The sequence below is a fragment of the Oryctolagus cuniculus genome, chromosome 10, assembly GCF_964237555.1.
Source record: "Oryctolagus cuniculus chromosome 10, mOryCun1.1, whole genome shotgun sequence".
NCBI lineage: Eukaryota > Metazoa > Chordata > Mammalia > Lagomorpha > Leporidae > Oryctolagus > Oryctolagus cuniculus.
This window is the reverse complement of record NC_091441.1, coordinates 97,615,699-97,638,423: the sequence shown is the minus strand read 5'-3', so window position 1 is coordinate 97,638,423 and position 22,725 is coordinate 97,615,699. Positions and strand designations below refer to the sequence as shown.

The 22,725-nt window shown below is 63.8% G+C and overlaps 1 protein-coding gene across 1 annotated transcript; it reads right to left on the bottom strand.

Annotated features, from left to right (window-relative positions):
• Positions 1-2,467: 2,467 nt before the first annotated feature.
• On the bottom strand, positions 2,468-9,601 carry DUSP7 (dual specificity phosphatase 7). The gene is made up of 3 exons (XM_051852356.2): positions 8,285-9,601; positions 6,558-6,992; positions 2,468-4,281 (listed from the first exon to the last, which is right to left on the bottom strand). The coding sequence occupies exons 1-3, from the start codon at positions 8,799-8,801 to the stop codon at positions 3,974-3,976; spliced, it is 1,260 nt and encodes a 419-aa protein (XP_051708316.1). The 5' UTR covers positions 8,802-9,601; the 3' UTR covers positions 2,468-3,973.
• Between the last annotated feature and the right edge of the window lie 13,124 nt (positions 9,602-22,725).

The window sequence follows — 22,725 nt, the reverse complement described above, 5'->3', positions numbered from 1 at the left end:
CACCCTGAGGAGAGGAGTCCCAGTCAGAGGCAGGTGGCTTCTCGGCTGCCACGGGACCTGCTTGGGCTTGTCCAGTCTGAGAGCCAAGGAGAGGCTCTGTGTGTGTGTGGTCCCCAGACAGCCAGAAGGAGACAGCTCCCAGCCTGATGGAGGAGGCAAGGCCAGGGCCCGGTGCAGATTCAGGGCTGTGGGGTGGCCTAGCTTCTCCCCTGACCTGGTCTACAACATGCAGCTGGGCGCCATCCTAGGAGGCCTCTGAGCAGGGCTGGGAGGGCTGTGTCCTTGGGGGGCACCCAGACCAAGCAGGAGGAACACAGTCCAAGGCCGGCGCCGCGGCTCACTAGGCGGCTAATCCTCCGCCTTGCGGCGCCGGCACATCGGGTTCTAGTCCCGGTCGGGGCGCCAGATTCTGTCCCGGTTGCCTCTCTTCCAGGCCAGCTCTCTGCTGTGGCCAGGGAGTGCAGTGGAGGATGGCCCAGGTGCTTGGGCCCTGCACCCCATGGGAGACCAGGAAAAGCACCTGGCTCCTGGCTCCTGCCATCGGATCAGCGCGGTACACCAGCCACAGCGCGCTGGCCGCGGCAGCCATTGGAGGGTGAGCCAACGGCAAAGGAAGACCTTTCTCTCTGTCTCTCTCTCTCACTGTCCACTCTGCCTGCCAAAAAAAAAAAAAAAAAAAAAAAAAAAAAAAGGAACACAGTCCAAGAGCAGGACCCAGGCAGCCCCTCAGTAGGCTGCCCAGAGGTGAACAGAGACAGCTGGCTCTCCAGGGGCCCTCTGGCTTCTGCGAGGCCTTGGGCGCCTCAGCCACATCCATACTGGATGTAGAGCAGCCCAGGGCAGGCAGGGCACTAAGCAGTGGTGCCCAGCACCGAGCGAGGCCCACCGTTGTTCACCAGGCACAGTTAGGCCCGAAACAGGCAGCGCCTGCCCCACCCCCAGGCTCAGCGGGGACACCCCGGGGAAATGCTGCTTTCTGGGGTCTCCTTGTCATACTTCTTTCAAGTGACCACGCCACAGGGCCCTGAGTACTCCTTGCTGTACTGCCTACACCACTGCTGTGCCTGCACCTGGTTCACGTGTCAGAGGACATGTTGAGGGCCCCGTCACCCTGCCACCCCGCCTGACAGCACGGGAGTGTTCCTTGGGGCCTGCCCAGCCGGCACAGGAAATGGCTGCTGGATGAATGTGCCAGTGAGTAAGCGACGCAGCTAAGACGTGGGTGAGGAGATCCCAGGCCTGGGGACAGAACCAGGGACCCAGGGGGCAAAGGGAGGGTGGGGAGGGGAGTGACAGATAGAACGGAGGGTGGAGATGGAGGGCAGCTGGGTGTCAGGGCCTCTGTCCAGGATGGCCTGGAATGGGTAGAGTCCCTGGCGGCAAAGCAGAGCAGGAGCCCAGTGGGGGAGCCTGGGATCCCTGGGTGGGGACCCGCCGGCCGTGAGAGACAGAGGCCCAGCCCAAGGTCACTGAGGGAGGACTCAGGGCTACGGCACCCGGGGGGGACGCTACCACGCACAGTACTGAGATGGAATCTCTAGAGAGGGCGGCCCTGAGGGTCAGCGAGACCGCTGGGCTGACTGCAGGCAGGGGAGCTGTGTACCAGGATTGGCCAACTTCGTGCACCCCCGAGCCCCAGTCCTCAGCCGGGGGAGCCAGCTAAGGCGGCGGCTGCTCTCCCACCCCGTCCTGTGCTTGGGCACGCTGGCACTGCCAGGCGCACACCCGGCCGCCGAGGGCCCAGCCCCCAGCCCAGCCCCCGCGGGCTTCCCCAGGCAAGGATGAGGGCAGCAAGAGGGAACAAAGGCCCAGTCTCTGCCCGCACGGGCCCCCACCCCTCTGCCTGCCCCTGGCACAGAAGGACCAGTGCCCGAGGGAGCCCAGGGCAAGAGCAGTGCCCGCCGCTTTGCCAGGGCCGCTGCGAGAACCCCGCTCCCCCGCGGGCCTGCGGCCTGGACAGCAGCTCCTCTGTTCTCGGGTGGCACAGGTGAGGGCTGCCGGTCACACAGGCTTGAATCCAGGGCCTGTGGTGGCAGAACCAGAGCTGGGGCGGGGACACGGGCCCTCGAGCTTCATGGGCAGCCCAGTATGGAAAGGGGCCAAGCAGCCTTCACCCCTGTGGCTCTGCTGGCCCACCTTACCTGGGGCCAGCCCAGTGCTAACCCGGCAGTCTGCTTGAGGGACAGAGCCAGGTAGAAGCAGAAACAGGGAAACTGAGTCAGCATCCAGGAACTTACCTGGTGCAGGTAGTGAGGAGACGGCAGCCTTGTGGAAGCGCCATTCCCCACCCATAGGTGACACGTGGCTGCCTATGGGAGCCTGTCCGGAGGCCCAGAACCCCAGCAGGATGGGTAGCTGGGGGGCTGGCTCCCTTCCATCTGTGGGGCACCTTGGTCTATGCGGGTGCTGGGCGGTCCCTGGGAAAGGCCCAGGCCCCCTCCATACCTTCCCAGAAACCATGACTCACTTTAAAGAAAAAATAATATTTATTTGCAATATAAACAAACTCCCGTTGCTGGCTCAGGAGTTATATACGTCTGTGTGTGTGTGTGTATATATATGTAGGGTCACAAATCTTCCTTCATACGGTCAGAAAGCGAAACTGGCCACCCTCGGGCACGCCCTCGCTCACACAAATCTGATACATCGTTCTGGGTTTGTCTTGTTAAAAATTAAAAAGAGAGAGAGAGAGAAAAAGAGAACCATGTACAGCGCGGGAGCTTTTTGTCAATTTCTCGACTGTGGCAAGATTTGAACCCGCTGCCCGAGAGCATCCCTGAAGAGCACCCCCGTGAGGTAAGACGTGGTAGGGGTGCAGTTTCCGTGGCCTGGCTCCCGCGCCGAGTGCTGGCTCCAGCAGGGACCCCAGCTCCCATGCAGTCCTGACGCTGGGTGGAACCGAGGTTGAAAAAGGAACAAAACTGGAGGGGAGTAACGGAATCCGTGGCTTTGTTCTGCGGGGACTGGGGTGGGACGGACAGAGCCTATGCCCCTGCCACTCATCCATCCGTGCCCTGCCTGCCCCTGCCCTGGGGCTGAAATGGGTGCAGGTTTCCTGGTGGCAGAAGGCATGGGACAAGGAAAAGGGCAGGGCAGGTGTCCGTGGGGTGAGGGGTGGGGCTGCCCTCCCCCCCACACCCAGCGAGAGAGGAAGAGACAGAGGAGGGGTCGTGTGCACAAGAGGGCCCCGGGCTCGGAGCTCCCGGGAGCTGAGCCCAGAGGGCTAATGCTACTGCTTGGCAGTCCCCTGGGTGCCACTCCGCTAGGACAGCAGCAGGGCCCCCCACCTTCTGCCTCGGGCAGGGACCTCCAGAGGGGCGATGGGAGCGCAGAGTACGCCGAGACCCCCCGTGCAGGCCACCAACCACAACCCGCAGGGTCTGCCGAGGAAACGGAGGCTTCACACATGTGCAAAATGCATTTGGTCAAGATCCACGCGGGGTTTGTCTTTCCCATTGGAAAACGGAAGTGAAACACACCGATAATGCTTTTTTGAAGTGGGGAGAATGAAACTGAGAACGCTTCTCTCTCTCTCTCTCGCAGGACCAAGAAAGGGATGAAATACTGGTTGATAACAATCCACCGCTGCGTGGAGCCTGAAAATAATACTTCCCATTAAAAAAAAAAGAGAAATCAAGAAGAGCTCGCACATTCTCTGTGCTCCAGGGAGCGCGGATTCAGGTGCCCCAAGTATGGAGTAAACTCAGGGCCGCGATGCGTCTTTAAAAACCAGCCCCAGTGGCCAGGCCGGCAGCACAAGGGTGCTCTGGGCCCAAGAGGCCCCGGCGGTCCCCCAGGCCGTGTCTGAGCTCTGCAGGCCTCGGCAAGTCCCGAGAGGCAGGCCTCCGCCTGGGACCCAGGCATGGGTGGCGTCTATGTGTTCCTCAGGCCAGGGCCAGCAGGCTTGGGCCCTCCCACTTGGCCCCGGCGCGGGCCGGGAGGGGCACTGAGCTGCACACCCGCGCACGCGGTCTCACGTGGACTCGAGCGTGTTGAGTGGGAACAGGTTGTGGTTGGTGGGCGTGGAGAAGTAGAGCTGCTCGCTGGGCGCGTGGTTGTCGCACGGGCTGCTTAGCCCCAGCGTCCGCTCAAAGTCCAGCAGCTGCCCCATGAAGTTGAAGTTGGGCGAGATGTTGGACTTTTTCCTCTTGACGAAGTCATAGGCGTCGTTGAGTGACAGGTTCATCTTCTGCATCAGGTAGGCCACGGTGACCGTTACTGAGCGGCTGATGCCTGCCAGGCAGTGCACCAGGACACCACACTTCTTGGAGCGGGCCTCATCTGAAACACACAGGCATGGGTCAGGGAGCAGCCTTCCTGGCGGGGTGGGGTGGGGTGGGGTGGGGTGCCAGGCCCGGAGGGCAGCAAGGCCACCGGCTGGTGCCGCCTACCGAGGGACCCGGCCAGCCTGGCACAGATGGGACAGCCACTGGGAGCTGCGGAGGGGGCTCTGTTGTGCGTTAGTTCCCAGTCACTGGTCGGCCCTGTGCCACAGCGTCCTCGTCTGTAAAGTGGGCCCATCACTGACACCACTCGCGAGAGGCCCTGATAAGCACGAGCTATGGTCACCACTGCGACCTCTCCTGCTGCCACCCATGACAGCTGCTGAGGGCCCCCTGCACCCTCCTGGGTCTGTGCCACGGCCAGAGCCCCACTTTATCTACGTGGAAGCAGATGCAGAGACAGTGTGCCGAGCCTGGGCCACCCGGAGGCTCCTCCTGACCCAGCACCTGCTGGGCGTGGGGTGGGATCTGCCCTCATGGTGCAGCCCCCATGGGTGCTCCCACAGCCTCCCAGGAAGCAGGCTCGCAGGAGGCTCTTCCGGAAGGAAGTGGGTGGCCCTGCCCAGCCCAGATGGTCCCCTAGGCCTGAGCTCCAGCTTGGAAGACCCAGGGATTCGCATGATGGCCACGCCTGACACGTCACAGGTGGGGTTTGCCACGTGGGCTCCTGACACTCAGCAGACCCCCACCCCACCCCCCGCAGGCCTGCATGCCAGCACATTTCCCACCACGGCCACATCTGCCAGTGTCCGGTGCTGCCCTCACACCCCTCAGCCCGGCACAGAGGAGGTGAGCGGCCGCTGCCCCTCTGGGCCCCACTGGGAGCCTGGCACACAGCGGGTGCTTGGTCAGTGCTTGCCCACAGGGTAACCCACAGGTTCCCCAATTCTTCACCCCTCCACCCACTGGGGGTGCTCAGGATCAGACTTAACCCCGACTCGGGGACTAGCTGAGGCCGGGGAGGCAGGAGCAGGGCAGGAGACAGCTGTGTGGTCTGACCTTGGGGTCTGGGGTGACACACAAGGGTGCGGGGAAGGCCAGGGGCCCCAAACTCGCTCCCAGGTGATCCAAAGCACAACAATTTCTGCTATTATCTTTTGCCCTCTCAGGTGTGGCGGGTGTTAGACCCTGTCCCCCTGCCCCAGGGCCTGCTCAGGGCCTCTACCTGTCACTAGTCAAGTGGGAAAAAACATACCCCACCCCTCTGCATCCTGCTCTATCGCCCCCAGATGTGGGGGCCCTCGGGAGGGATAAAGGTACCCACAAGCCAGGCTCAGCTCCCCTGCTGAGGCAGCACCCACAGCCCCCTTGGCCGTGACCCCAGGGCAGGGCTGGAAGCTCCAGGCGGCCCTTCCCCCAGGCCTCAGCGTGCTTCCTTCCTCCCAGCCAGGCACCTAGTTTTGGTTCCCAGTAAGCGGATGGGGGGGGGCTCCCCACTTCCTGTTATTAACGCCAGCCCAGCCCAGCTGACACCAAACGCCCTCCACTGGACACAGCTGCCACTGGGACATGACAGCCCAGCCCCCCAAGCCTGCCGCAGAAGGCAGACCCAGGAACACTGGGTCCTCAGGCATACAGAGTCCACCTCGTCCCTTCCCCACGGCTGGGCGAGGCCTGGGGCCGGGGAGAGGCCCTGCCGCCCAGCAGCCCAAGGACACGGGACTGGGTCTGAGGGGCATCTGAGGGCCAGGGGCGGGCTCAGGAGGAGGGCTTTCCCAGCCTCCCTCTCTGTACACCCCCACACTCCAAGCGAGCCTGGTAGGCTGCTGAGAACATCGGGGGCTCCCTGGCTCCAGGGCTACCTTGCAGCCCTCTCAGGTACTCAGCCAAGCCCGAAGAGGCACCATGACAACCTGGTCCTGGAGAGACACGTGTGCCGGGGTGTGATCCAGCATGAGCGAGACCGTGGGAGGCCTGCGAGCGGGGGTGTTTCAGTTTGATATGCCCAGAACGGCAGCGGAGCCAGAACACCAACTGGAGAGCAGGCAGCCCCAGAGGTGCCCACAGCACAGCGGCTGGGGGCACGCGGGGGGAGCCTGGGGCCCAGGGGACTCTCAGGCCCCGACAGGTAGAGGCCTGAAGGAGGACTCAATGACTCATGGCAGGTCCGGGTACACCCACGGGCACACGCTGGCACACGCAAGGCACACACAAGTCCCGACAGGCCCAGAGGTGCGCAGTTGGGCGCGGGCGACACCCTGAGTCCCCGCACACACCTTGCCGCGCCCGCCCACCCAGCAGCCTCCCGCTCGGCTCGGCGGCGGCAACACCTACCGATGAAGCTGATGGCCTCAGGGAAGAACTGGGACAGGTTCTGGCTCCAGTGGTCGGAGATGGGGATCTGCTTGTAGGTGAACTCCCCGCCGTGCTCGAAGGCGTTGGGCAGGTTGGGCGTGACATTGAGGATGTACTTGATGCCGTACTTGCCGAGCACGTCCAGGTTGGTGGAGTCCTTGGCGCAGCCGAGGTAGAGGTAGGGCAAGATCTGGACGGGGAAGGCTGGCTGGCTGGACGGCACGGGGCTGCCGTCCGACTCGGTGGCACTGCTGGGCAGCTCCCGGTCCGACTCGCCATCCGAGCAGTCAGAGCTGATGCGCAGGCCCCCCAGGCCCAGCACGGAGGCGGGCGGCGAGCCGCTCGGCGAGGACGAGCTGTCCACGTGGGTCTCGCAGTGCTCCGAGTACTCAGTCTGGAACTTGTTGAAACCACCTGTGGCCGGGGCGAGACGGGCCCAGGTGAGAGGCTGCCGAGCGTCCAGATGGGCTCCCCACGTGGAGCAGTCCACGTGGGCCATGCCCAGCCTGCTGCCCGTGTGCCCTCTCCTGGGTTCTCTCCACCTAAACCATGCCCACTTCACAGATGAGGAAGCCGAGGCTCCAGGACGTGAAGTAACACGTCTACACCCGGAACCCTTAACCCTGACGCTCAGGGCCCCTGGCCACAGGGCACTGGAGGACATGGCCCTGCCCACTGCTCCCCTGTAGCTCCCTGCACACCCGGGCTCGGTAACAGCTCCGTGGTGAAGCAAAGCAGACAACCCCATCTATGGACGGCATCTGTGCGTGTGCAAACCCTACCCACAGCGGAGGCCACGGGGGCCAGAGCTGCACAGAGGTTAGGAGGCAGACAGGCCTGGGAGTCTAGTGGGGGTTGTCCACCCCCCGCCACAGTGAAGGTACTGGCTGCGACAGGTTCCCTAAAAGGGTCCCAGCTCCACGTCTCAGGAACCCCCATGAGGACACAAGGCCCCTCAAACCTAGGACCCGTGGGAGGGGAGGCCTCTGGAGCCACAGAGAGAGGGCAGAGATGAAGGGGTGCCTGCAGGGCCCGAGGGTGCTGCACCCCTCCCCTCCCTTCCCACCCGCCCCGCTGCCAGTGAGAGGCCATTTTGGAATGTTAATTGGAAACACCAGCCGCAGCCACTCGCCCCCCCCCCCCCAGCACTGCCTCCCCTTTCTGCAAGCCCTGGGAAGGCAAGCTGGGGACCTAGGAGCCCCCAGAGGCCAGGCCAATGGACACTGCCTACGCCCTGCCCCAAGCGCCTCCAAGAGGCGGCAATCCCCGGGGTGCTGGGAGCCATGCCAGGATCCCAGAGACCCCCAACCTAAACGGACCCAGGCACACAGGCAGGACTCCGCTGTGAAGGGTGGCCTCCCTGACCCCGGCCCAACAGGGACACACTCTGCAGGCTGGACTTGCGCCCTGCCGCTTTCCAGGTTCCAGGAGGTGGCCTCTCCCTTGGCCCGGGGGCGCCGCTGTCGCCCATCCGCGGGGGAAACAAGGACACCTGGCGGGGAAAAGTTGTTCCACCCACTCGAATCGTGACGGGAAACGGGCCCCGTGGGCCCCAGCCCACTCCGTGGGGGACGGGCTCGCCGAAGGGCGGCTGCGGGCCAGGGGCGACGTGGCGCCGGCCGGGGCGGGGTGGGGGGAGGAGATGGCCCGCAGCGGGGGCGTCGTGGAGCCCCGATCCCGCGTGGGGGTCTCGGGGCGGCCCTCACCTTGGAGGTAGTAGGCCTGGCAGCCGTCGTCGCGCAGCTTCTGCAGGAGCAGGCCGAGCACCGAGGCGGGGGCGCCGGGCTCCGGCTGCCACTCGGCCGTGGCTTCGTCGTAGAGCAGCACGGTGGCCGCCTTGCAGCGCGTGGCGAAGCGCTCCTTGTCGGCGTGGTTGGGGATGATGGAGCGGATGGGCAGGTTGCCCTTGCGCAGGCGGCGCAGCATGAGGCCCGGGATGGCCAGGTTGATGGCCGTCTCGATGTGCGACGACTCGAAGAGCTCGTGCGGCCGGCAGTCGAGCAGCAGCAGGGACGCGCCGCCGCGCGCCTCCAGCTCCTCCTGCAGCCACTCGGCGCTCTTGCAGGGCATGGCTCCCGCTCCCGTCGCCGGGCCCGCCCCGGTGCCCGCGCCGGCCCCAGACCCCGCACCGGGCTCCGACCCCGCCCGGGTACCCCCAGCCGCCGCCGCCCCCGAAGCCGACATGTGCGACCGCGCTGGGGGGCCGCGGACCTGGTTTTTCATGGGCAGCGCGGGCGGCCCGGGGCCGGGGCCGGGCACCTGGCCCTGAGACGGCGCCCCGGCCGCGCGGGCCCCAGCCGCGTCTCCGGGCGCCCGCCTCCCGCCGCCCTGCGCGCCCGCCGCCCCGGCCTCCCGGCCTCTGTCCCGCCCGGCCGGCCCTCCGCGCGCGCCGCGGCCTGACAGCCCCAATTAAACCGCGGCTCCGGCGGCCGCGCGCCGAGGCGTCCTCCGGGGGGCGGGGCCGCGGGCCGGCGCCCGGGCTTAAAGGCGCCGCGCTCCGCCGCCCCTCCCCGCAGGGCGCGTGCGGGGCCCGGTGCTCCAAGGCTTCCGCCTGCCGCTGCTGTCTCGCCCCGCCCGGGGGCCCGGGCCCGACGCCCTCGCGAGCCCTTTCTGTTAGCACTCCCAGGTTGTCTGTGCCCACGGGAGGTCTCCTACCTCTGGCACCCCCACCCCACACTCACACCAGCCTCTCCCCGAGAATGGGGCGGGGGGCGGCCACGCTGAGGTAACCTCTCCCCTCACGCCCAGCACCCTCCATTCAGGCAGGTGCGTTCAACACATGGAAGCTGAGCGTTTGCGGCGTGCCAGGCACTGTGCTAAGGCGGTCACCATTTCAGGCGACCGCATCGTCCCCCACACGGCCGCAGGCGCTGTTCCTTGAGGAACATCCCACAGGTCCGATGGGGACTCAGTGCCTCGGCGTCTGGCTGGCTAGGACGGTCCGCGGCCGCCGCACCCTCCGCGGGAGGCGGGGAGGCACCCCACGAAAGGACCGACCCTGGAAAGTGAGTGCGGGCCCTTTAAGAAAGCTTTACAAGCGGGGTGGTGACAGGCGCCGAGTGAAGCGCCACGTGACTTTTCCGCGGGGCGGGTGGGAGGGGAGCGAGTCTTTATAATCTGCTTTCCTTCGCCTACCTCCCTCTCAGTGCACTAATCAGCTTTCACGGCAGGCGGGCGCACGCCGCGCAGATAACCAATCGCAGCCAGGGGAGGCTGTTGGGGGAGGAAGGCGGGGGTCCTTCACCGGCCCCACCCCGTGCGGGAAGTGGGCGGGGCCTCCGCGAGTGTGTGTGTCGGCTTGCGGGCGGGCGGGGCGCCGGAGGTGAATGGATCCGCAGGTAGCGCCCGAACAAAGCGGCTCCTCTCTGGCGTCGCGCGTGCGCAGAACCTGCCGTGCCTTCCCTACGGAGCTAGGACGGCCAGGCGCCCCGGGAGGGAGCTCGCGCTCAGGCCCTGCTGTTCTGGCTGCCGCCGGTCAGCTCTAAGCCACCTCGCCCCGACCCGGGCTGGCGTTGGTGGGGCCTGGGATTGGACTCAGGATTTGAGCTCCCAGCTGTCCGGGAGCTGCCCTCGCCTCGTGCCCCCAGGCTTGCGAGCCAGGGTTAGTCTACTTGAATGGTTTCATCCTGCACCCGCAGGCTGTGTCCCAAAGGAGCAGGGATGCGGCCACAGATGGCCTTATCAGCCGGAACTGGATGCCCAGAAAGTGAGAGTCAACCCCAGCTCAGTGCTGCCCTGTCCACTACCAGGAGAGGAGGTTTTTTTGGTTTGTTTTTTGTTTTTAAGATTTACTTGGGCTGGCGCTGTGGCGCAGCAGGTAAAGCTGCCGCCTGCAGTGCCGGCATCCCATTTGGACATCGGTTCGAGTCCCGGCTGCTCCACTTCCAATCCAGCTCTCTGGTGTGGCCTGGGAAAGCAGTAGAAGGTAGCCCAAGTGCTTGGGCTCCTGTAGCTGCGTGGGAGGCCTGGAAGAAGCTCCTGGCTCCTGGCTTCAGATCAGTCCAGCTCTGGCCGTTGCGGCCAATTGGGAAGTGAACCAGCAGATAGAAGACCTCTCTCTCTACCTCTCTGACTTTGAAATAAATAAATCTTTAAAAAAGAGGGAGATTTACTTATTTATTTGAAAGGCAGAGTGTCAGAAAAATCTTCATCTGCTGGTTCCTCAAATGGCAGCAACAACCAGTGCTGGACCAGGCTGAAGCCTGGAGCCCGGAGCTCCATCCTGGTCTCCCTCATGAGTGGCAGGGCACCAAGTACCTGGGCCTTCTAGCTGAGACTCAAAATGGCTGCAAGTGTTGCAAGTGGTGGTTTTATATACCACACTGCTAACTCCAAGAGGGTTGGGGGTGAGAGAGAGAGAGAGAGAATCTTCCTTCTGCTGGTTCACTCCCCAAATAGCCACGATGGCCATGGCTGGCCAGACTGAAGCTGGGATCCAGGAGGTTCTCCCGGGTCTCCCACATAGGTGCAGGGGTCCAAGCACTGGGGCCGCCCTCTGCTGCTTTCCTGGGTGCATTCTCAGGGAGCTGGCTCAGAGGTGAAGCAGCTGGGACTCGGAACCGGAGCGCATATGGGACGTCGGCGTCACAGCAGCAGCTTAACCCACTATGTCACAACACCAGCCTCCAGGGAATCTTAATAGGGGCCTAGCTCCCACTCCACAATGAGATGAGTGGGGACTGAGTCAGGGCTGGACACTCTAGTCCCGGACGCCTGTTGCTGGTGACTGAGCCAGCTGCTGCCCAGGGCAGCTCCACCTGGCCAGGGGAGGTGTACATCGGGGATCTGCTGAGACCTACACTCAATCTGCTTGCCCTTGATCCCTGGGACTGCTTCTTCTTTGGTGGGGTGCCCATCAAGACAATGTATGGCTAAGCCGGGCAGGGGGCAGGGGGATTATGGGAAGGTTGGCAGCTGTCCCGCCTGCCAAGTTCCTGGATGGGTACCCACAGCCACGTGTGCCTGTACTCACCCCCCCCCTCCCCGTACACAACGCCCTCGTAGGGCCACCTGCAACATTAGCACGAAGCACCAACAGCTCCCTCTGCACCCATGTATGCTCACGGCATACAGGTGTGTACACAGATCTCTGCACGTGGACCCAACACACTTGTGCACACACACACACAGGCCCCCCACCCCTGCTGGAGGGGCTCCCACAGACGGACTGGTGGGATCCCCTTTCTGCCCCCCAGCCCTCCGGGTCCCTGGGCTCACCTGTCCCTGTTGGTTGTTCCCAGGACCTCTGTGACTGCAAGTTCTGGGTGGAACAGGCTCCCCCATTCCTTCCCCCCAGCAGGGGGGTGCTGGGCCCTGGGTAAGGACACTACGATGCTGGGAAGCTGATCAGCTCTGGGGTGGCCACCCTGTGCCTGTTCAACTGTCGGCCATAGTGGGTGAGAGTGCAGGCCCGGAGGGGCAAACGGCCCTGGCAGGAGAGAGGGTCATGTGTGGGACGATCAGAGCTTAAGACTGGGCAGGGTGGCAGCCAGGGCCTGGGGGATCTGAGCAGACTGCCTATGGCTGCTTGGGGAGGCCACAAGGGAGAGAAGAGAGCCCGACTGGTGGCAGCCCTCACCTCCATCCTCAGCGGTTTTCTCACCGCATGCCTCGGGCCAGGGAGTGCATAGGGCAGTGCAGTGGGGGCTCAGATGGCATCAGCCCAGCTTCCTTCCTCCCTCTCGCAGTAATGGGATAGGCCTGTGGCCACTCATTTGGCAGGTGCCTCTTCCAACCACACACCCAGCCCGCTGGGTATGGAAGACAGAGGACACTCCATCCCAAAACTCTTCTAAGCTTTGTCTCCTGCAGACATTGCTGGCCAATCACAGCACTTTTCTTGCTGAGCCATCTCCTGCATGAGCAGCCGACTGTGGAAGGCAAGGGAGATAAGACCTATATGGACTAAGGCTGCAACTTATGGCCAGACTATGGCCTCTGCCCCTTCCCCGGATTCACTTCTCCCTGACCTCCTCCTGCTCCCTGTGCGGGCCCCTGCCTCCACATACTTCCTCTTTCCACGTCCCCCACTCTGGGACCAGTGAAGGGCAGCCAAACCTGGGAGCGACTGGGCCTCTCTTTCATCATTGGAATCCTACGGGATCCAGTGGGCATGAGACGAGGGGAACCTCGTCTGAGTCCTGAGCCCCCTTCCTGCCCCCATTCCAAGGTCTCCCAGGCATGGGTTCCCGGAAGAGGCATGGAGCCCGCTGGGCTGCTGGGCCTGGGCCATGGGTGTTTCAAGTCTACCCAGAGCTGACTGGGGATTGATGTGTGGAGGGCCTGGTTTCTCTCCTGGCAGAGAGGCCACGTCCTGTCCTGCCCTCACTCTACTGCAGCCTCTCTCTGACTTTCACATCCTCAGCCATGGGAATCACCCCAGTTTCCCCAGTGGGGTGTGCAGAGCAATGCTTGTCCAACCCTTGTACAGTTGGGAAAGCTGAGGCCCAGGAAAGGAAGTGTCCTGCCCGAGGGCCTTGCTGCAGCCCCAGCCAGTGACTCACTCACTGGGCCTGGAGTGAGTCATGGGGGCCCAGGTGATGGGAAGGCAACACAGCCATCCACAGCGTCCTGGGCATGGTGTGGGGGGGCCCTGGGGCTCCCAGCTATGAGCCCATATGGGCCCTGTGGGCCTCTTGGGCGGATGCACATCTGACGGCCCCGTCCTGTTCCCTCTCGCCTCACTCCTGGGCTTTGCATCATCCCTGGGAGGGCTGCCGGCTCCCTTGACGGATGGGGAAACTGAGACCCGTGATCACCAGGCAGCTGTGGCAGGGTGCCCAGGAGTTCCCAGCTGGTTGTATTGTGGTTTGCACCACCCCCCACCCCAACCCTCACCACAGGTGCAGTCACAGTCCACCGGGATCCCACAGCTGTACTGGCAGTTTCCCAACCCTGGAGAGGTGGGGGACGAGAAGGGGGCGAGGCGGCTACCCAGCCACTTCCATGGCAGGTGTGGCTCAGCCATCCCAGGCTCCACGTCAGAAACCATCTGCCCTCCTCCTCCCTGACCCTGTCCTGGGCCCCGCCTCCACCCCGACAGTCCACACCTCATGGAGCAGCAGAGGGTCTTTTCGGAATGTCAGTCCCACGTTCACCAGCTCCAAAGCTGCCTGTTGTCCTCAGTAGAGTCCAGGCCCTGCTGTGTGGCCCCAAGGCCCCGGTGGTGATCTGGTCCTGCTTGGCCGGCCAGGGCTTCTCCCCCTGCTCCTTCCTCCTAGGAGCCTGGACTCTCCCTCACCCCTTCTCCAACCTGGGGCCCCAGAACTGTCCAGCCTGACCCTCTGTGGGCCGGGACACTCGTTCGTCTCTCCTCCTTGCTCTTCTCTTGGACTACCTGCCTATCCTCCTTCTCCAAGGCCAGAGGCACCTGGGAAGTGGCAAGGACTGGAAACCCAGCCTCCTTCTAGAATCTTCTGTGTTGTTAGCCATGAGCATGTGGTCCTATGATTTGAAAGGTGGCTGGCTCGCTCTTACCTTGCTAGATGATTCTGGTAGCCACTCACTTCCATTTCCCACTCGAGCCCCAGCCTGTCCTACATGAGGTGCCCAGAGCCATTCAGTGAGAGCCCTTGGGGCGGGAGGTCACCATCCGGCAGGACCCTGTCACCAGGGCTGTCCCTCCTGCAGCTGCTTCCTCCCCAGAGTGAGTCTCAATGCCTCCCTCTAGAGAACTGTAGTCCCTGGGGTCCCATGTTTGGTCCCTCAGACCAGCCCTGCTCAAGCCTGGAGTAGGGGCTGGTTGGGGAGAGGGCTCTGACTCAGCTGGACACCCATCTGCTGACACAGAGGTCACCCCCAGGGAGTTAGGAGAAGGGGCACCCCATAGCTGGGGCAAGCAGGCTGACTGCAGCCACGTCCCTGAGGCTCAGGTGAGCCCAGGTGAGCCCAGGTGAGCCGGGCCTCCTGCTCTAAAGTCTTGGGTAACGGCACAGCCCTTCTAACCTCTTACATCCCTGACCGCACGGCCCCCAGCGTCTCTGCCCTGGGCTGATCCCCTTCTTTCTTACCTGACACCCCAGTGTCTGTGGGCAGCACCCCAGGAGCACACCCAGAGCTCTGGGGGTCTTCAGCTGCCTGCCCACCTGGAGACTATGTCAGCCCCACCTCCCGCCCAAAGCTTCTGATCCTTGTAATGGCCACCTCTGCCAGGAAGGGCCTGGAGCCCAGAGGGTTAGGAGAGGAGGAACAGATGGCTTCTCAGGCAGGTAGTGTCAGTCACAGCAAAGGTGAGGGGCAAGGATGGGGCTGGGGCGCCCTGGTGGGTCTGTGCTGCGAAAGCTGAAGCCAGTCCCACGTCTGAGGCTGGGAAGGCGGAGGGCAGGGATTCCCAGGGCATCCGGCAGGCGGATGTGCCAGGGGCCTGGGCTGGGCCCGCTCCGGTGGGCAGGTCCCTCTGTAGCTGCTGGGCCTAATTGCCTTATTAGCATCTGCCTGCTGCCTGGGCCTGTCTGGTCCCCTCCCTGCCTGCCCACGCGGCCCTGTTTTTCAGGAATCCTCCTATGAGGCACTGATGGTGACAGTGACAAGGATCATGATGAGGCTGGGGATGTGGCCTGGGAACCAGTGTGCTTGGGCCAGGCATGGGGTTGCTGGTCTGTAGGCTCACCGCCTAGTCCCATCCAGGTGTCACACCCATCCCTGTCCCCATCCCACCTGGGCTAGGCTGTGTTCTCAGGCAGGCAGCACAGGAAACCATCTGGGGGATCCCCTGCCTGGCCCAGCCCCACACAGCCCTCCTCCTGCCACAGGGGCACACGCCCCGACACGTGGCAGACTCCCTTCCTGAAGAAATGAGGGTCCCTGGAGAAGGGGGGGTCAGGGGCTCTGCCTCTCAGGGCTCCCAGTACAGCTCTGCCAGGGGCCCCATCCACCCACTTGGCCAGGTCCTGGCTTATGCAGCGCCCCATCGGAAGACAGCTCTGGCCTCCAAGCCCCGCAGGATGATCCTCTGGCCTGAGCCCTAGGGGCAGCTCTGAGCCCAGGGCCAGTGGAAGTCAGTTTAGCAGTGGCTGGAGACCCCTGAAACCTCAGACACCCTGGAGCCACCAGGCCTGGCTCAAGAACTCCCTCCTCAGACCACAGCCACTGCCCAGATGGGGGGCTCACCTGAGCAATGCGAAAGCCTGGGCTGGGGGTCCGAGGAAGACCCTGCTCTGCCGCTGCTGCAGACTTGGGTGGGCCCTGGAGGTGCCCTAGCCCTTGGGCTTCACTCCCTCCAGGATGCAATGAGGCGGTGCCCTCTGCTGGCCTTAACTCCCAGGGGTGCGGGGCAGCCAGGCAGGTTCCATGTTGGAAATATCACAGGGCTGGGCACGGACCCCACAACTACCCGCATGTACTACAGGCAGCAGGAGTGGCCTTGGTGGGCTTCTCCTGCACCAGGCAAGGTCAGGTGCTGACCACCTGTCAGGCCCTGTGCTCAGCACAGTAGGACAGCCCTATGTGGCCTTCAGCCACCAAGGGGTAAATGCACTGGGACAGGGCAGGTGACATGGGTGATGTGGAGCCTGGGGACCCTCACCAACACACCTGGTACCAATACTTGCTCCACCACTGGCCTCCTCTCTCCTAGCCTCAGTTTCTTCCTCTGTAAAATGGGCATGTAGCAGACCACGCTGTGGGGCAAGAGGCAGTGAGCTGTGGTGAGGGTCCGGCCCAGCCCCCTGGCTCAACTCTCCACATGCCTGGGCAGTGGGCTGAGGGCCTGGGAGAGACACGGCCCCCAGAGGGAAGGCCTCCTGGAGCACAGGCATGGGAGGGAGCCCAGGAGCAGCTGTGCCAGGAGTGTGGGCAGAGGCAGCACCGACAGGGCGGGACAGGACACAAAGAAGCTCTTCTGAAACTGGGGCCAGTGGCTGCCCCATCCTGAGGCTGGTGTCGCCGTGGGGTGGTAATACGGACACTTCCAACACTTGGGGCCTGCCTGTGCAGGTCCCACGGCGGGGGAGGGCCTTGCCTGCCTGCCTCAAGCCTCTCCTGTATGTCCGTGCCGCCCGCTCTCCCATGAGGAAGAAACACGGACAGGGAGGGAGTCCGAGCCGAGTCACTTCCTGCCTTGGCCACCCCAGCCCCCACTGGCCTCCTGCTCCCCCTTCCTGAGCTGTCACCCCATTCAGTGCCCTCCCCCTGCACAGACCCAGCAGACAAGGAGTCTTACCCACGGCGGGGGCGGGGGGGGGGGGCTTCAGGCTACCCCTCCTGCCTCCCCACGGCTCCCCAGGACACCAGGCCTGCCAGGTCCACCTTGATCCAAAGTCCAGTGGTCAAATGTCTGGAAGCAGTGGACTCAGCGGCTTCAGCTGCGCTGTGCAGGAGGCTGCCAAAGGCTCTGACAAGCCCTGCAGGGACGCAGCTGGCTTAGCTTGGCTCAAACTCTGGCCACTACAGCACCAGGTTTTTGGTGTTGTCTGCAAAACTTCACCTTCAGTGCGGGCTTCGGGAGAGAACGTGGCCTGGCGCTGTTCAGGGCGGTTCTACGCACTGCACTCCCTTCCCGTTTTCAGAGGACAGGCTGAGGGCCTTCCGGTTTGCTGCTCAGAACCCCTGTGCTGCTGCCCACGTGGGATCAGAAGCCCTCTCCCCGCCCAGGCCTGGGAGGCTACACTGACCCGGAATCAGGCTGCAGAGGCTGCGAGGAGCAGGGTGCTGGCCGCGGCACCCCCACCCCCCACCCCCACCGACAACGGCTGGCACTGGCCGGCTCCTGGCCATGACCAGCTCCTTGTGGTCTCCAGTTCAGGGCCGCACGGGGCCAGACAGGGGCCAGACACGGGGAGGCTGCCACGTCTCCTCACAGGGGCTGTAGCCAGCCCCCTCCCCAGCCCAGGCCAGAGTTGGGTTACGAGCCCTGAGGGTCTCCTAATGAGTTCCACATGTGGTAGATGCCTCGGAGAGGAAATGGGAAGGGGCTGGGGAGGGGAAGAGGGGCCTGCGAGGGGATTGGAAACATGTGTCTGTGGGGGAGGAGGCGCGCCTGGGCAGGGGGACACACTTTATCCCCAGAAGTGCTGGTGCCCACCCCCCGCAGGTTGGCTGCCAGGCTCGCAGGCCCCTGTAGGAGGCCCCCCAGCCAGCGGCCTGCTGGCGGGTGGCAGGAGAGGCCCCTTGGAGGCCTACACCACTCCTTCAGACAGAGAGCACAAACGCCTGCCCTGCTGGAGTTCTGAGCCAGCAGAGGGGCTGGTGGGAAGGTCTGTAGGGGCAGGAAGAAGCCCCTCTGCACCAGCAGGCCAGTCAGAGAGGCCACAGAACCCTCCAGCCCTCAAACCTCGCTTTGCCCTTGGCCGACAGCCAGGCAGGGAAGCCCAGCACGTGGCGCGGTCACTCCTGCTGGGAGCCCATGTGATGGGTGAGGCAGCTGAGGCACAGGGACGTGAAGCCAGAGCATTCCTGGCAGTGGGCACTGCAGGTACAAAGGCCCTGGGGCTGGAACGTGCCTGGCGTGTCCAGGGGAGGATGAGGAGGGGGCTGTGGGGAGGGGTAGATGGGTAGGACCTCCCTGGATGAGGCTGGGAACCACTCCAGTGAGCTAAGCAGGGAGGGTGCGGTCGCTCACAGGTCTTTGATTGGTTATGATTTTCTCATCTTGCAGTTTAGGAGACTGGAAGCTGCGTTGAGGGCAGACAGGGAGGGCCAAGGGCGGAAGTGGGAGGCCACAGCCCAGCAGGTCCTGGCTCCCTGGAGGCTCAACTCAGGACATCCTGAGAGGTGGCCAGGCCCACCCAGCCTTCCTGGGCAGGCTGGAGGGGTGCTCACCTGACAATGCACTAGAGGGTCCTATGGAAACAGGGCTCCCCCAAACCAGAGGTATTTGCCCCCAGTAGGATACTGGGCACACCTCTCAGAGGGCTGGGGGCACCCTGGGGGACCTCACAAAGGGCCTTATTCCTGGACACATCCCAACTCCCTGGGGTTTTGGACCCAACCCAAGAACCAGGGACCACCCCAGGAGCACAGGTCAGCCCCACAGCTGCAGCCCAGAAACCCCCCTGCAGCAGCCCAGGCCCGGAGACAGAACAGTGGGCAGGCGCACATGTGCAGCTGCGTAGAGCGGGGGAGGGCAGATCGCACTGCTGCTCCTGCTCTGAGGGGCTACTGGGGAGCAGACCCGGGGTGGCTGTGCAAGGAGAAAGACTCCCAAGCCTGGGTGGGGTGAGGCCAGCACCCCGCTCCCTACCTTGGGAGCGAAGTGTGTCTTTGGGCTGGCTCCGTGCAGAGGAGAGGTGGGTTCCCCAGGAGGCAGAGGTCTGCAGGGAGAGGCCAGCTGAGTAGGGTGTCTGCAGGGCCCAGGGCCTGCTACCCAGAGAACATGGGCTGGGTAAGGGCAGGCCCCAGGGGCCCAGGGACCTCCGCAGCTCAGGAGTCAGCCTTGCAGTCGCCAGTTGGGTCCTGGTGCCCAGCCGGGGAGGATGGAGTCAGACACTGCTCAGCACGGGCTTCTGCTGGCAAGGCTTCTGCCCACCGGGCACCCACACAAGATGCCGCAGGCCCACTTTCAGGAACACACATTTGTGCCTGGAAGAGAAGCTTGGAGGTGAGAAAGGGAAGCTGGGAGAAACCATCACTTCCTCCCGCAGTGAGGTTCCTTGTCCCAGCGCGCACACTTCCCACGGGCTGTCCGGAGAGGGGCAGGGGTGGGGGCTGCTGCAGTCCTCCTGGCTGGCTGGGAACCAGGTGGACATACCCCTGGCCTTGCTCTAGAAACGGGTTTTCGCGCGGGCAGCTCCTGGCAGGAGGAAGGGTCGCCATAGGCACTTCCTAACAACTCTGCAGCAGGTGCCCCTCTCACCTCGAGCCTGGCTGCGAGGGTCCACATCGTGGGCCTGATGGACCAGGGAGGCAGGGTGAGCTCACGGTGCCGGGACAGCCTGGCTGGGGTGGGCTGGAGCTCACAGGCAACAGGAGGCGTCTGCATGCAGGGTGGCTTTGCTCACAGGAAGTAGGACAACACCCCAGCACATGGGAGTCCCCTCAACAGCCTGGGGCGGGGCAGGGCAGGCAGAGTAGGGGTACTCGCGGAGAACCTGGGGCTTAGACTCTCGTCCCCCTTAAATGGCCGCACTCCAGTGAAAGCTGAAGCCATCAAGGGCCCATCTGGAGCAATCAACGGAGATGAGGTTAATGAGAGGGAGCGGGTGGCAGGGCCAGTGTGACTCACCCCAGCTTGCTCAGCGGGCTGGGCTTCCGGGATTCCCGGCAATCACAAGGACCCACCCCCAGCCTCAGTGACAGCAAGAGGTGGCCTTGGAGTGCTTGCCTCCTTGGGTGGGGAGGGGCCCTGGGGCCACGAGCCCTGAATCAAGCTCCAGGGCAAGGGCCTGAGCGGCCACAAGTCCCCCCCATAGCCCCTCACTGTGCAGGCCCTGTGAGGCAGGCAGGACAGAGGCCTCCGGAGGTTAGGGGCTCCTCCAAGGATGCAAACCCAGTAGGAGGCAGAGCCAGGGACCCTGACCCTGCTGCTCCACCTGTGCCCCACAGGCTCCACGCCACAGCAAGCAGGAAGCCATGACAACAGACCTTGGGACCCGGGACCCAGGACTGCGCTGGGACGGCGGGTAGCAGGGTTCTCCCGGGGCTGGGACCCAGGATTGCGCTGGGATGGCGGGTAGCAGGGTTCTCCCGGGGCTGGGACCCAGGACTGTGCTGGGATGGCGGGTAGCAGGGTTCTCCCGGGGCTGGGACCCAGGACTGCGCTGGGACGGCGGGTAGCAGGGTTCTCCTGGGGCTGGGACCCAGGATTGCGCTGGGATGGCGGGTAGCAGGGTTCTCCTGGGGCTGGGACCCAGGATTGCGCTGGGATGGCGGGTAGCAGGGTTCTCCTGGGGCTGGGACCCAGGACTGCGCTGGGACGGCGGGTAGCAGGGTTCTCCCGGGGCTGGCCGTGCCACCTGGGTTTCCGTCAGGCACTCCTGGGTGTGGTGACTTAGGGACAGGGGCAGGGGGAGTTGCCATGGGTCAGGGTGGGGTCCTGGGGGCTGCCTGGCAGGGGTGTCCAGGGGCATCTCTGGAACCCCAAGAAGCTGACAAAGGGAAGGTGGGGGACATTGCAGACCCCTACTCTTTCATTTCACGAGAGCATGAAGGGGCGGGGGCTGGCAAATGGGACTGTTGCTGGGATGTACTTCCTGACAAAGGAACCTCTTCCTAACAGACTGAAACAAAGGAGAGAGGGGAGAGATCTGCAGCGGGGTTTTTTGGGAGCTGTTACCGAAATCCAAAATTAGGAGAGATGACGCTGAGCTGAGGCACCTGCGACTCCAGAAGGGCTGCTCTGTGCTTGGCAGGGAGTGCAGGGGATTGGGAGCAGCCCCAGGCACAGGGGAGCGAGGGGAGGGCTGGCAGCGAGTGCCACTTGGGGAGACAACACAAGAAAAGCCCCTGCTTGTGAGGCCTCCTCCCGAGTTCTGCCCGCTCCTGGCCGGCCGGCGTCCAGCTCGGGGGTCCTGCAGTGTCTTCACGGGCGAGCAGTACCCGGAGTGAGCAGGGCTCCCCAGGACTCTGCCCACTTCCCCATGGGGCTGCCTGCGACCCCCTCCCCGTGGGTTGGGCCTCACAGGAACAAGAAAAGACACAGCTGTGGGAGAACTGGGCCTCCCCACAGCTCTGCCCCAGGCATGGTGACACCCTGACTCCAGGCCCCAGGGAGGCGGGCCTTCATGCTGTTTCAAAGTCAGGCACCACATTCCAAGAACTATCGTCCCCAAATCCAACAGGGGGAGGGCTGGGCCACCTAGTACAGCCTCCCCAGAAGCCCGTGGCCTGTGCAAGTGTGGCTCTGGCCTGCCTCCCTCCCTCTGCAGAGCCCACATCCGGCTGGCCCAGTGCTAACACCCCAGGGCTGTCCTCGGGAGGAGGGAACGGGTGCCCCTCCCAACTGTTTGCATCTGAGAACGGATGTCCACTGGTGGCCAAGGGCAAGTCCCACACCACCTCAGACCGCTTCCCTCAACTCTACACTCCCCCATGAAGAGAAAGGCAGATTTCAGAGAGCCAAACTTGATCTCCGTGTAAACCCAAGATGGAGGTGGTGGCTATCCTGGTATGGCCTGTGAGCAAGGGCTGCTGTAGGCCTTGGAGACCCACTCGTGTCCCATGCTCCCAGCAAAGGGCTAGCATTGTCTTTGGAGATGACCCTGGACTTGGCTGGTTGCTCAGGACATCAAAGACTCAATAGCTGGCAGCTCCAAGTTGAGTCTGGAAGCAACGACAGGCAGATGGTGGCTAGTCAGTGGGAGGAGGCCCAGCATGAGAGGGATGGCCAGACTGCCCCGCACACTGCATCCCCGGAGCTGGCTGCCCAGTCTCCTGAAAAGCCTCCAGCGACGGGAACTCACTGCCCCTGAGGCAGCCGAGAGTTCTGCCTACCAGGCCAGGCCAGCAGACTGCCAAGGCCACGTGGGAGAACTGCAGCAGGTCCCCAGGGCATCTTCCCCACCTAAAGCACAGTGGAATCATGCCGCTGACAGCAAGCTCTGCCATCCTAGTGGGACTGCTGGGGAGGCGGGGGGGGGGGCACACAGTAGGCTTCCCTTGAGTATGAGTACCTGCTCCTCACTAGACCCGGCATGGGCACGGCACAACCTCGCAGCCAGCGAGAGTGGCTATCATTACAACCTCATACACAGGGAACGCATGAGAGGCACAGAGGGCAGGTCACAGTGCTGAGGTCACACTGGTGACAGGCAGAGTCGAGGCCGGAGTGCAGCTCTTCCCCCCAGCGCAGGCTGCCCCCACCTCAGCCCAAGCTCTTGGGCAGACAGGCTCTGCTCCTACTTGGAAACAGCCAAGGCTGGGAACCATTAACCACGTGGTCCTGACGGCTCCTGGGGAGACGGAACACCACCCCCCGCCCACAGGCAGGGCAGGTGTACTTGAGGGTAAAACCTCCCGACAGCTGAGTCCTGAGGCGCTGAAGGCCGCAGACATATGGAGAACATGCACAGAGCAAATGGAACTGTGGGGCCAGCCAGAGGGAGGTGGGTGATCCGCAGGATCCTGGCTCCCCACTCCTCTGAGCCGCTGCCCCCAAGGGTGGGCAATCCCAGCAGGGCCTTCCCCAGGCACCATTTTCATTATCCCTTTAGGAGCCCTGAAGACGGGAAGACTAATGAGGTCTCGACCAGAACAAGCCATTCCTGCAACAAGA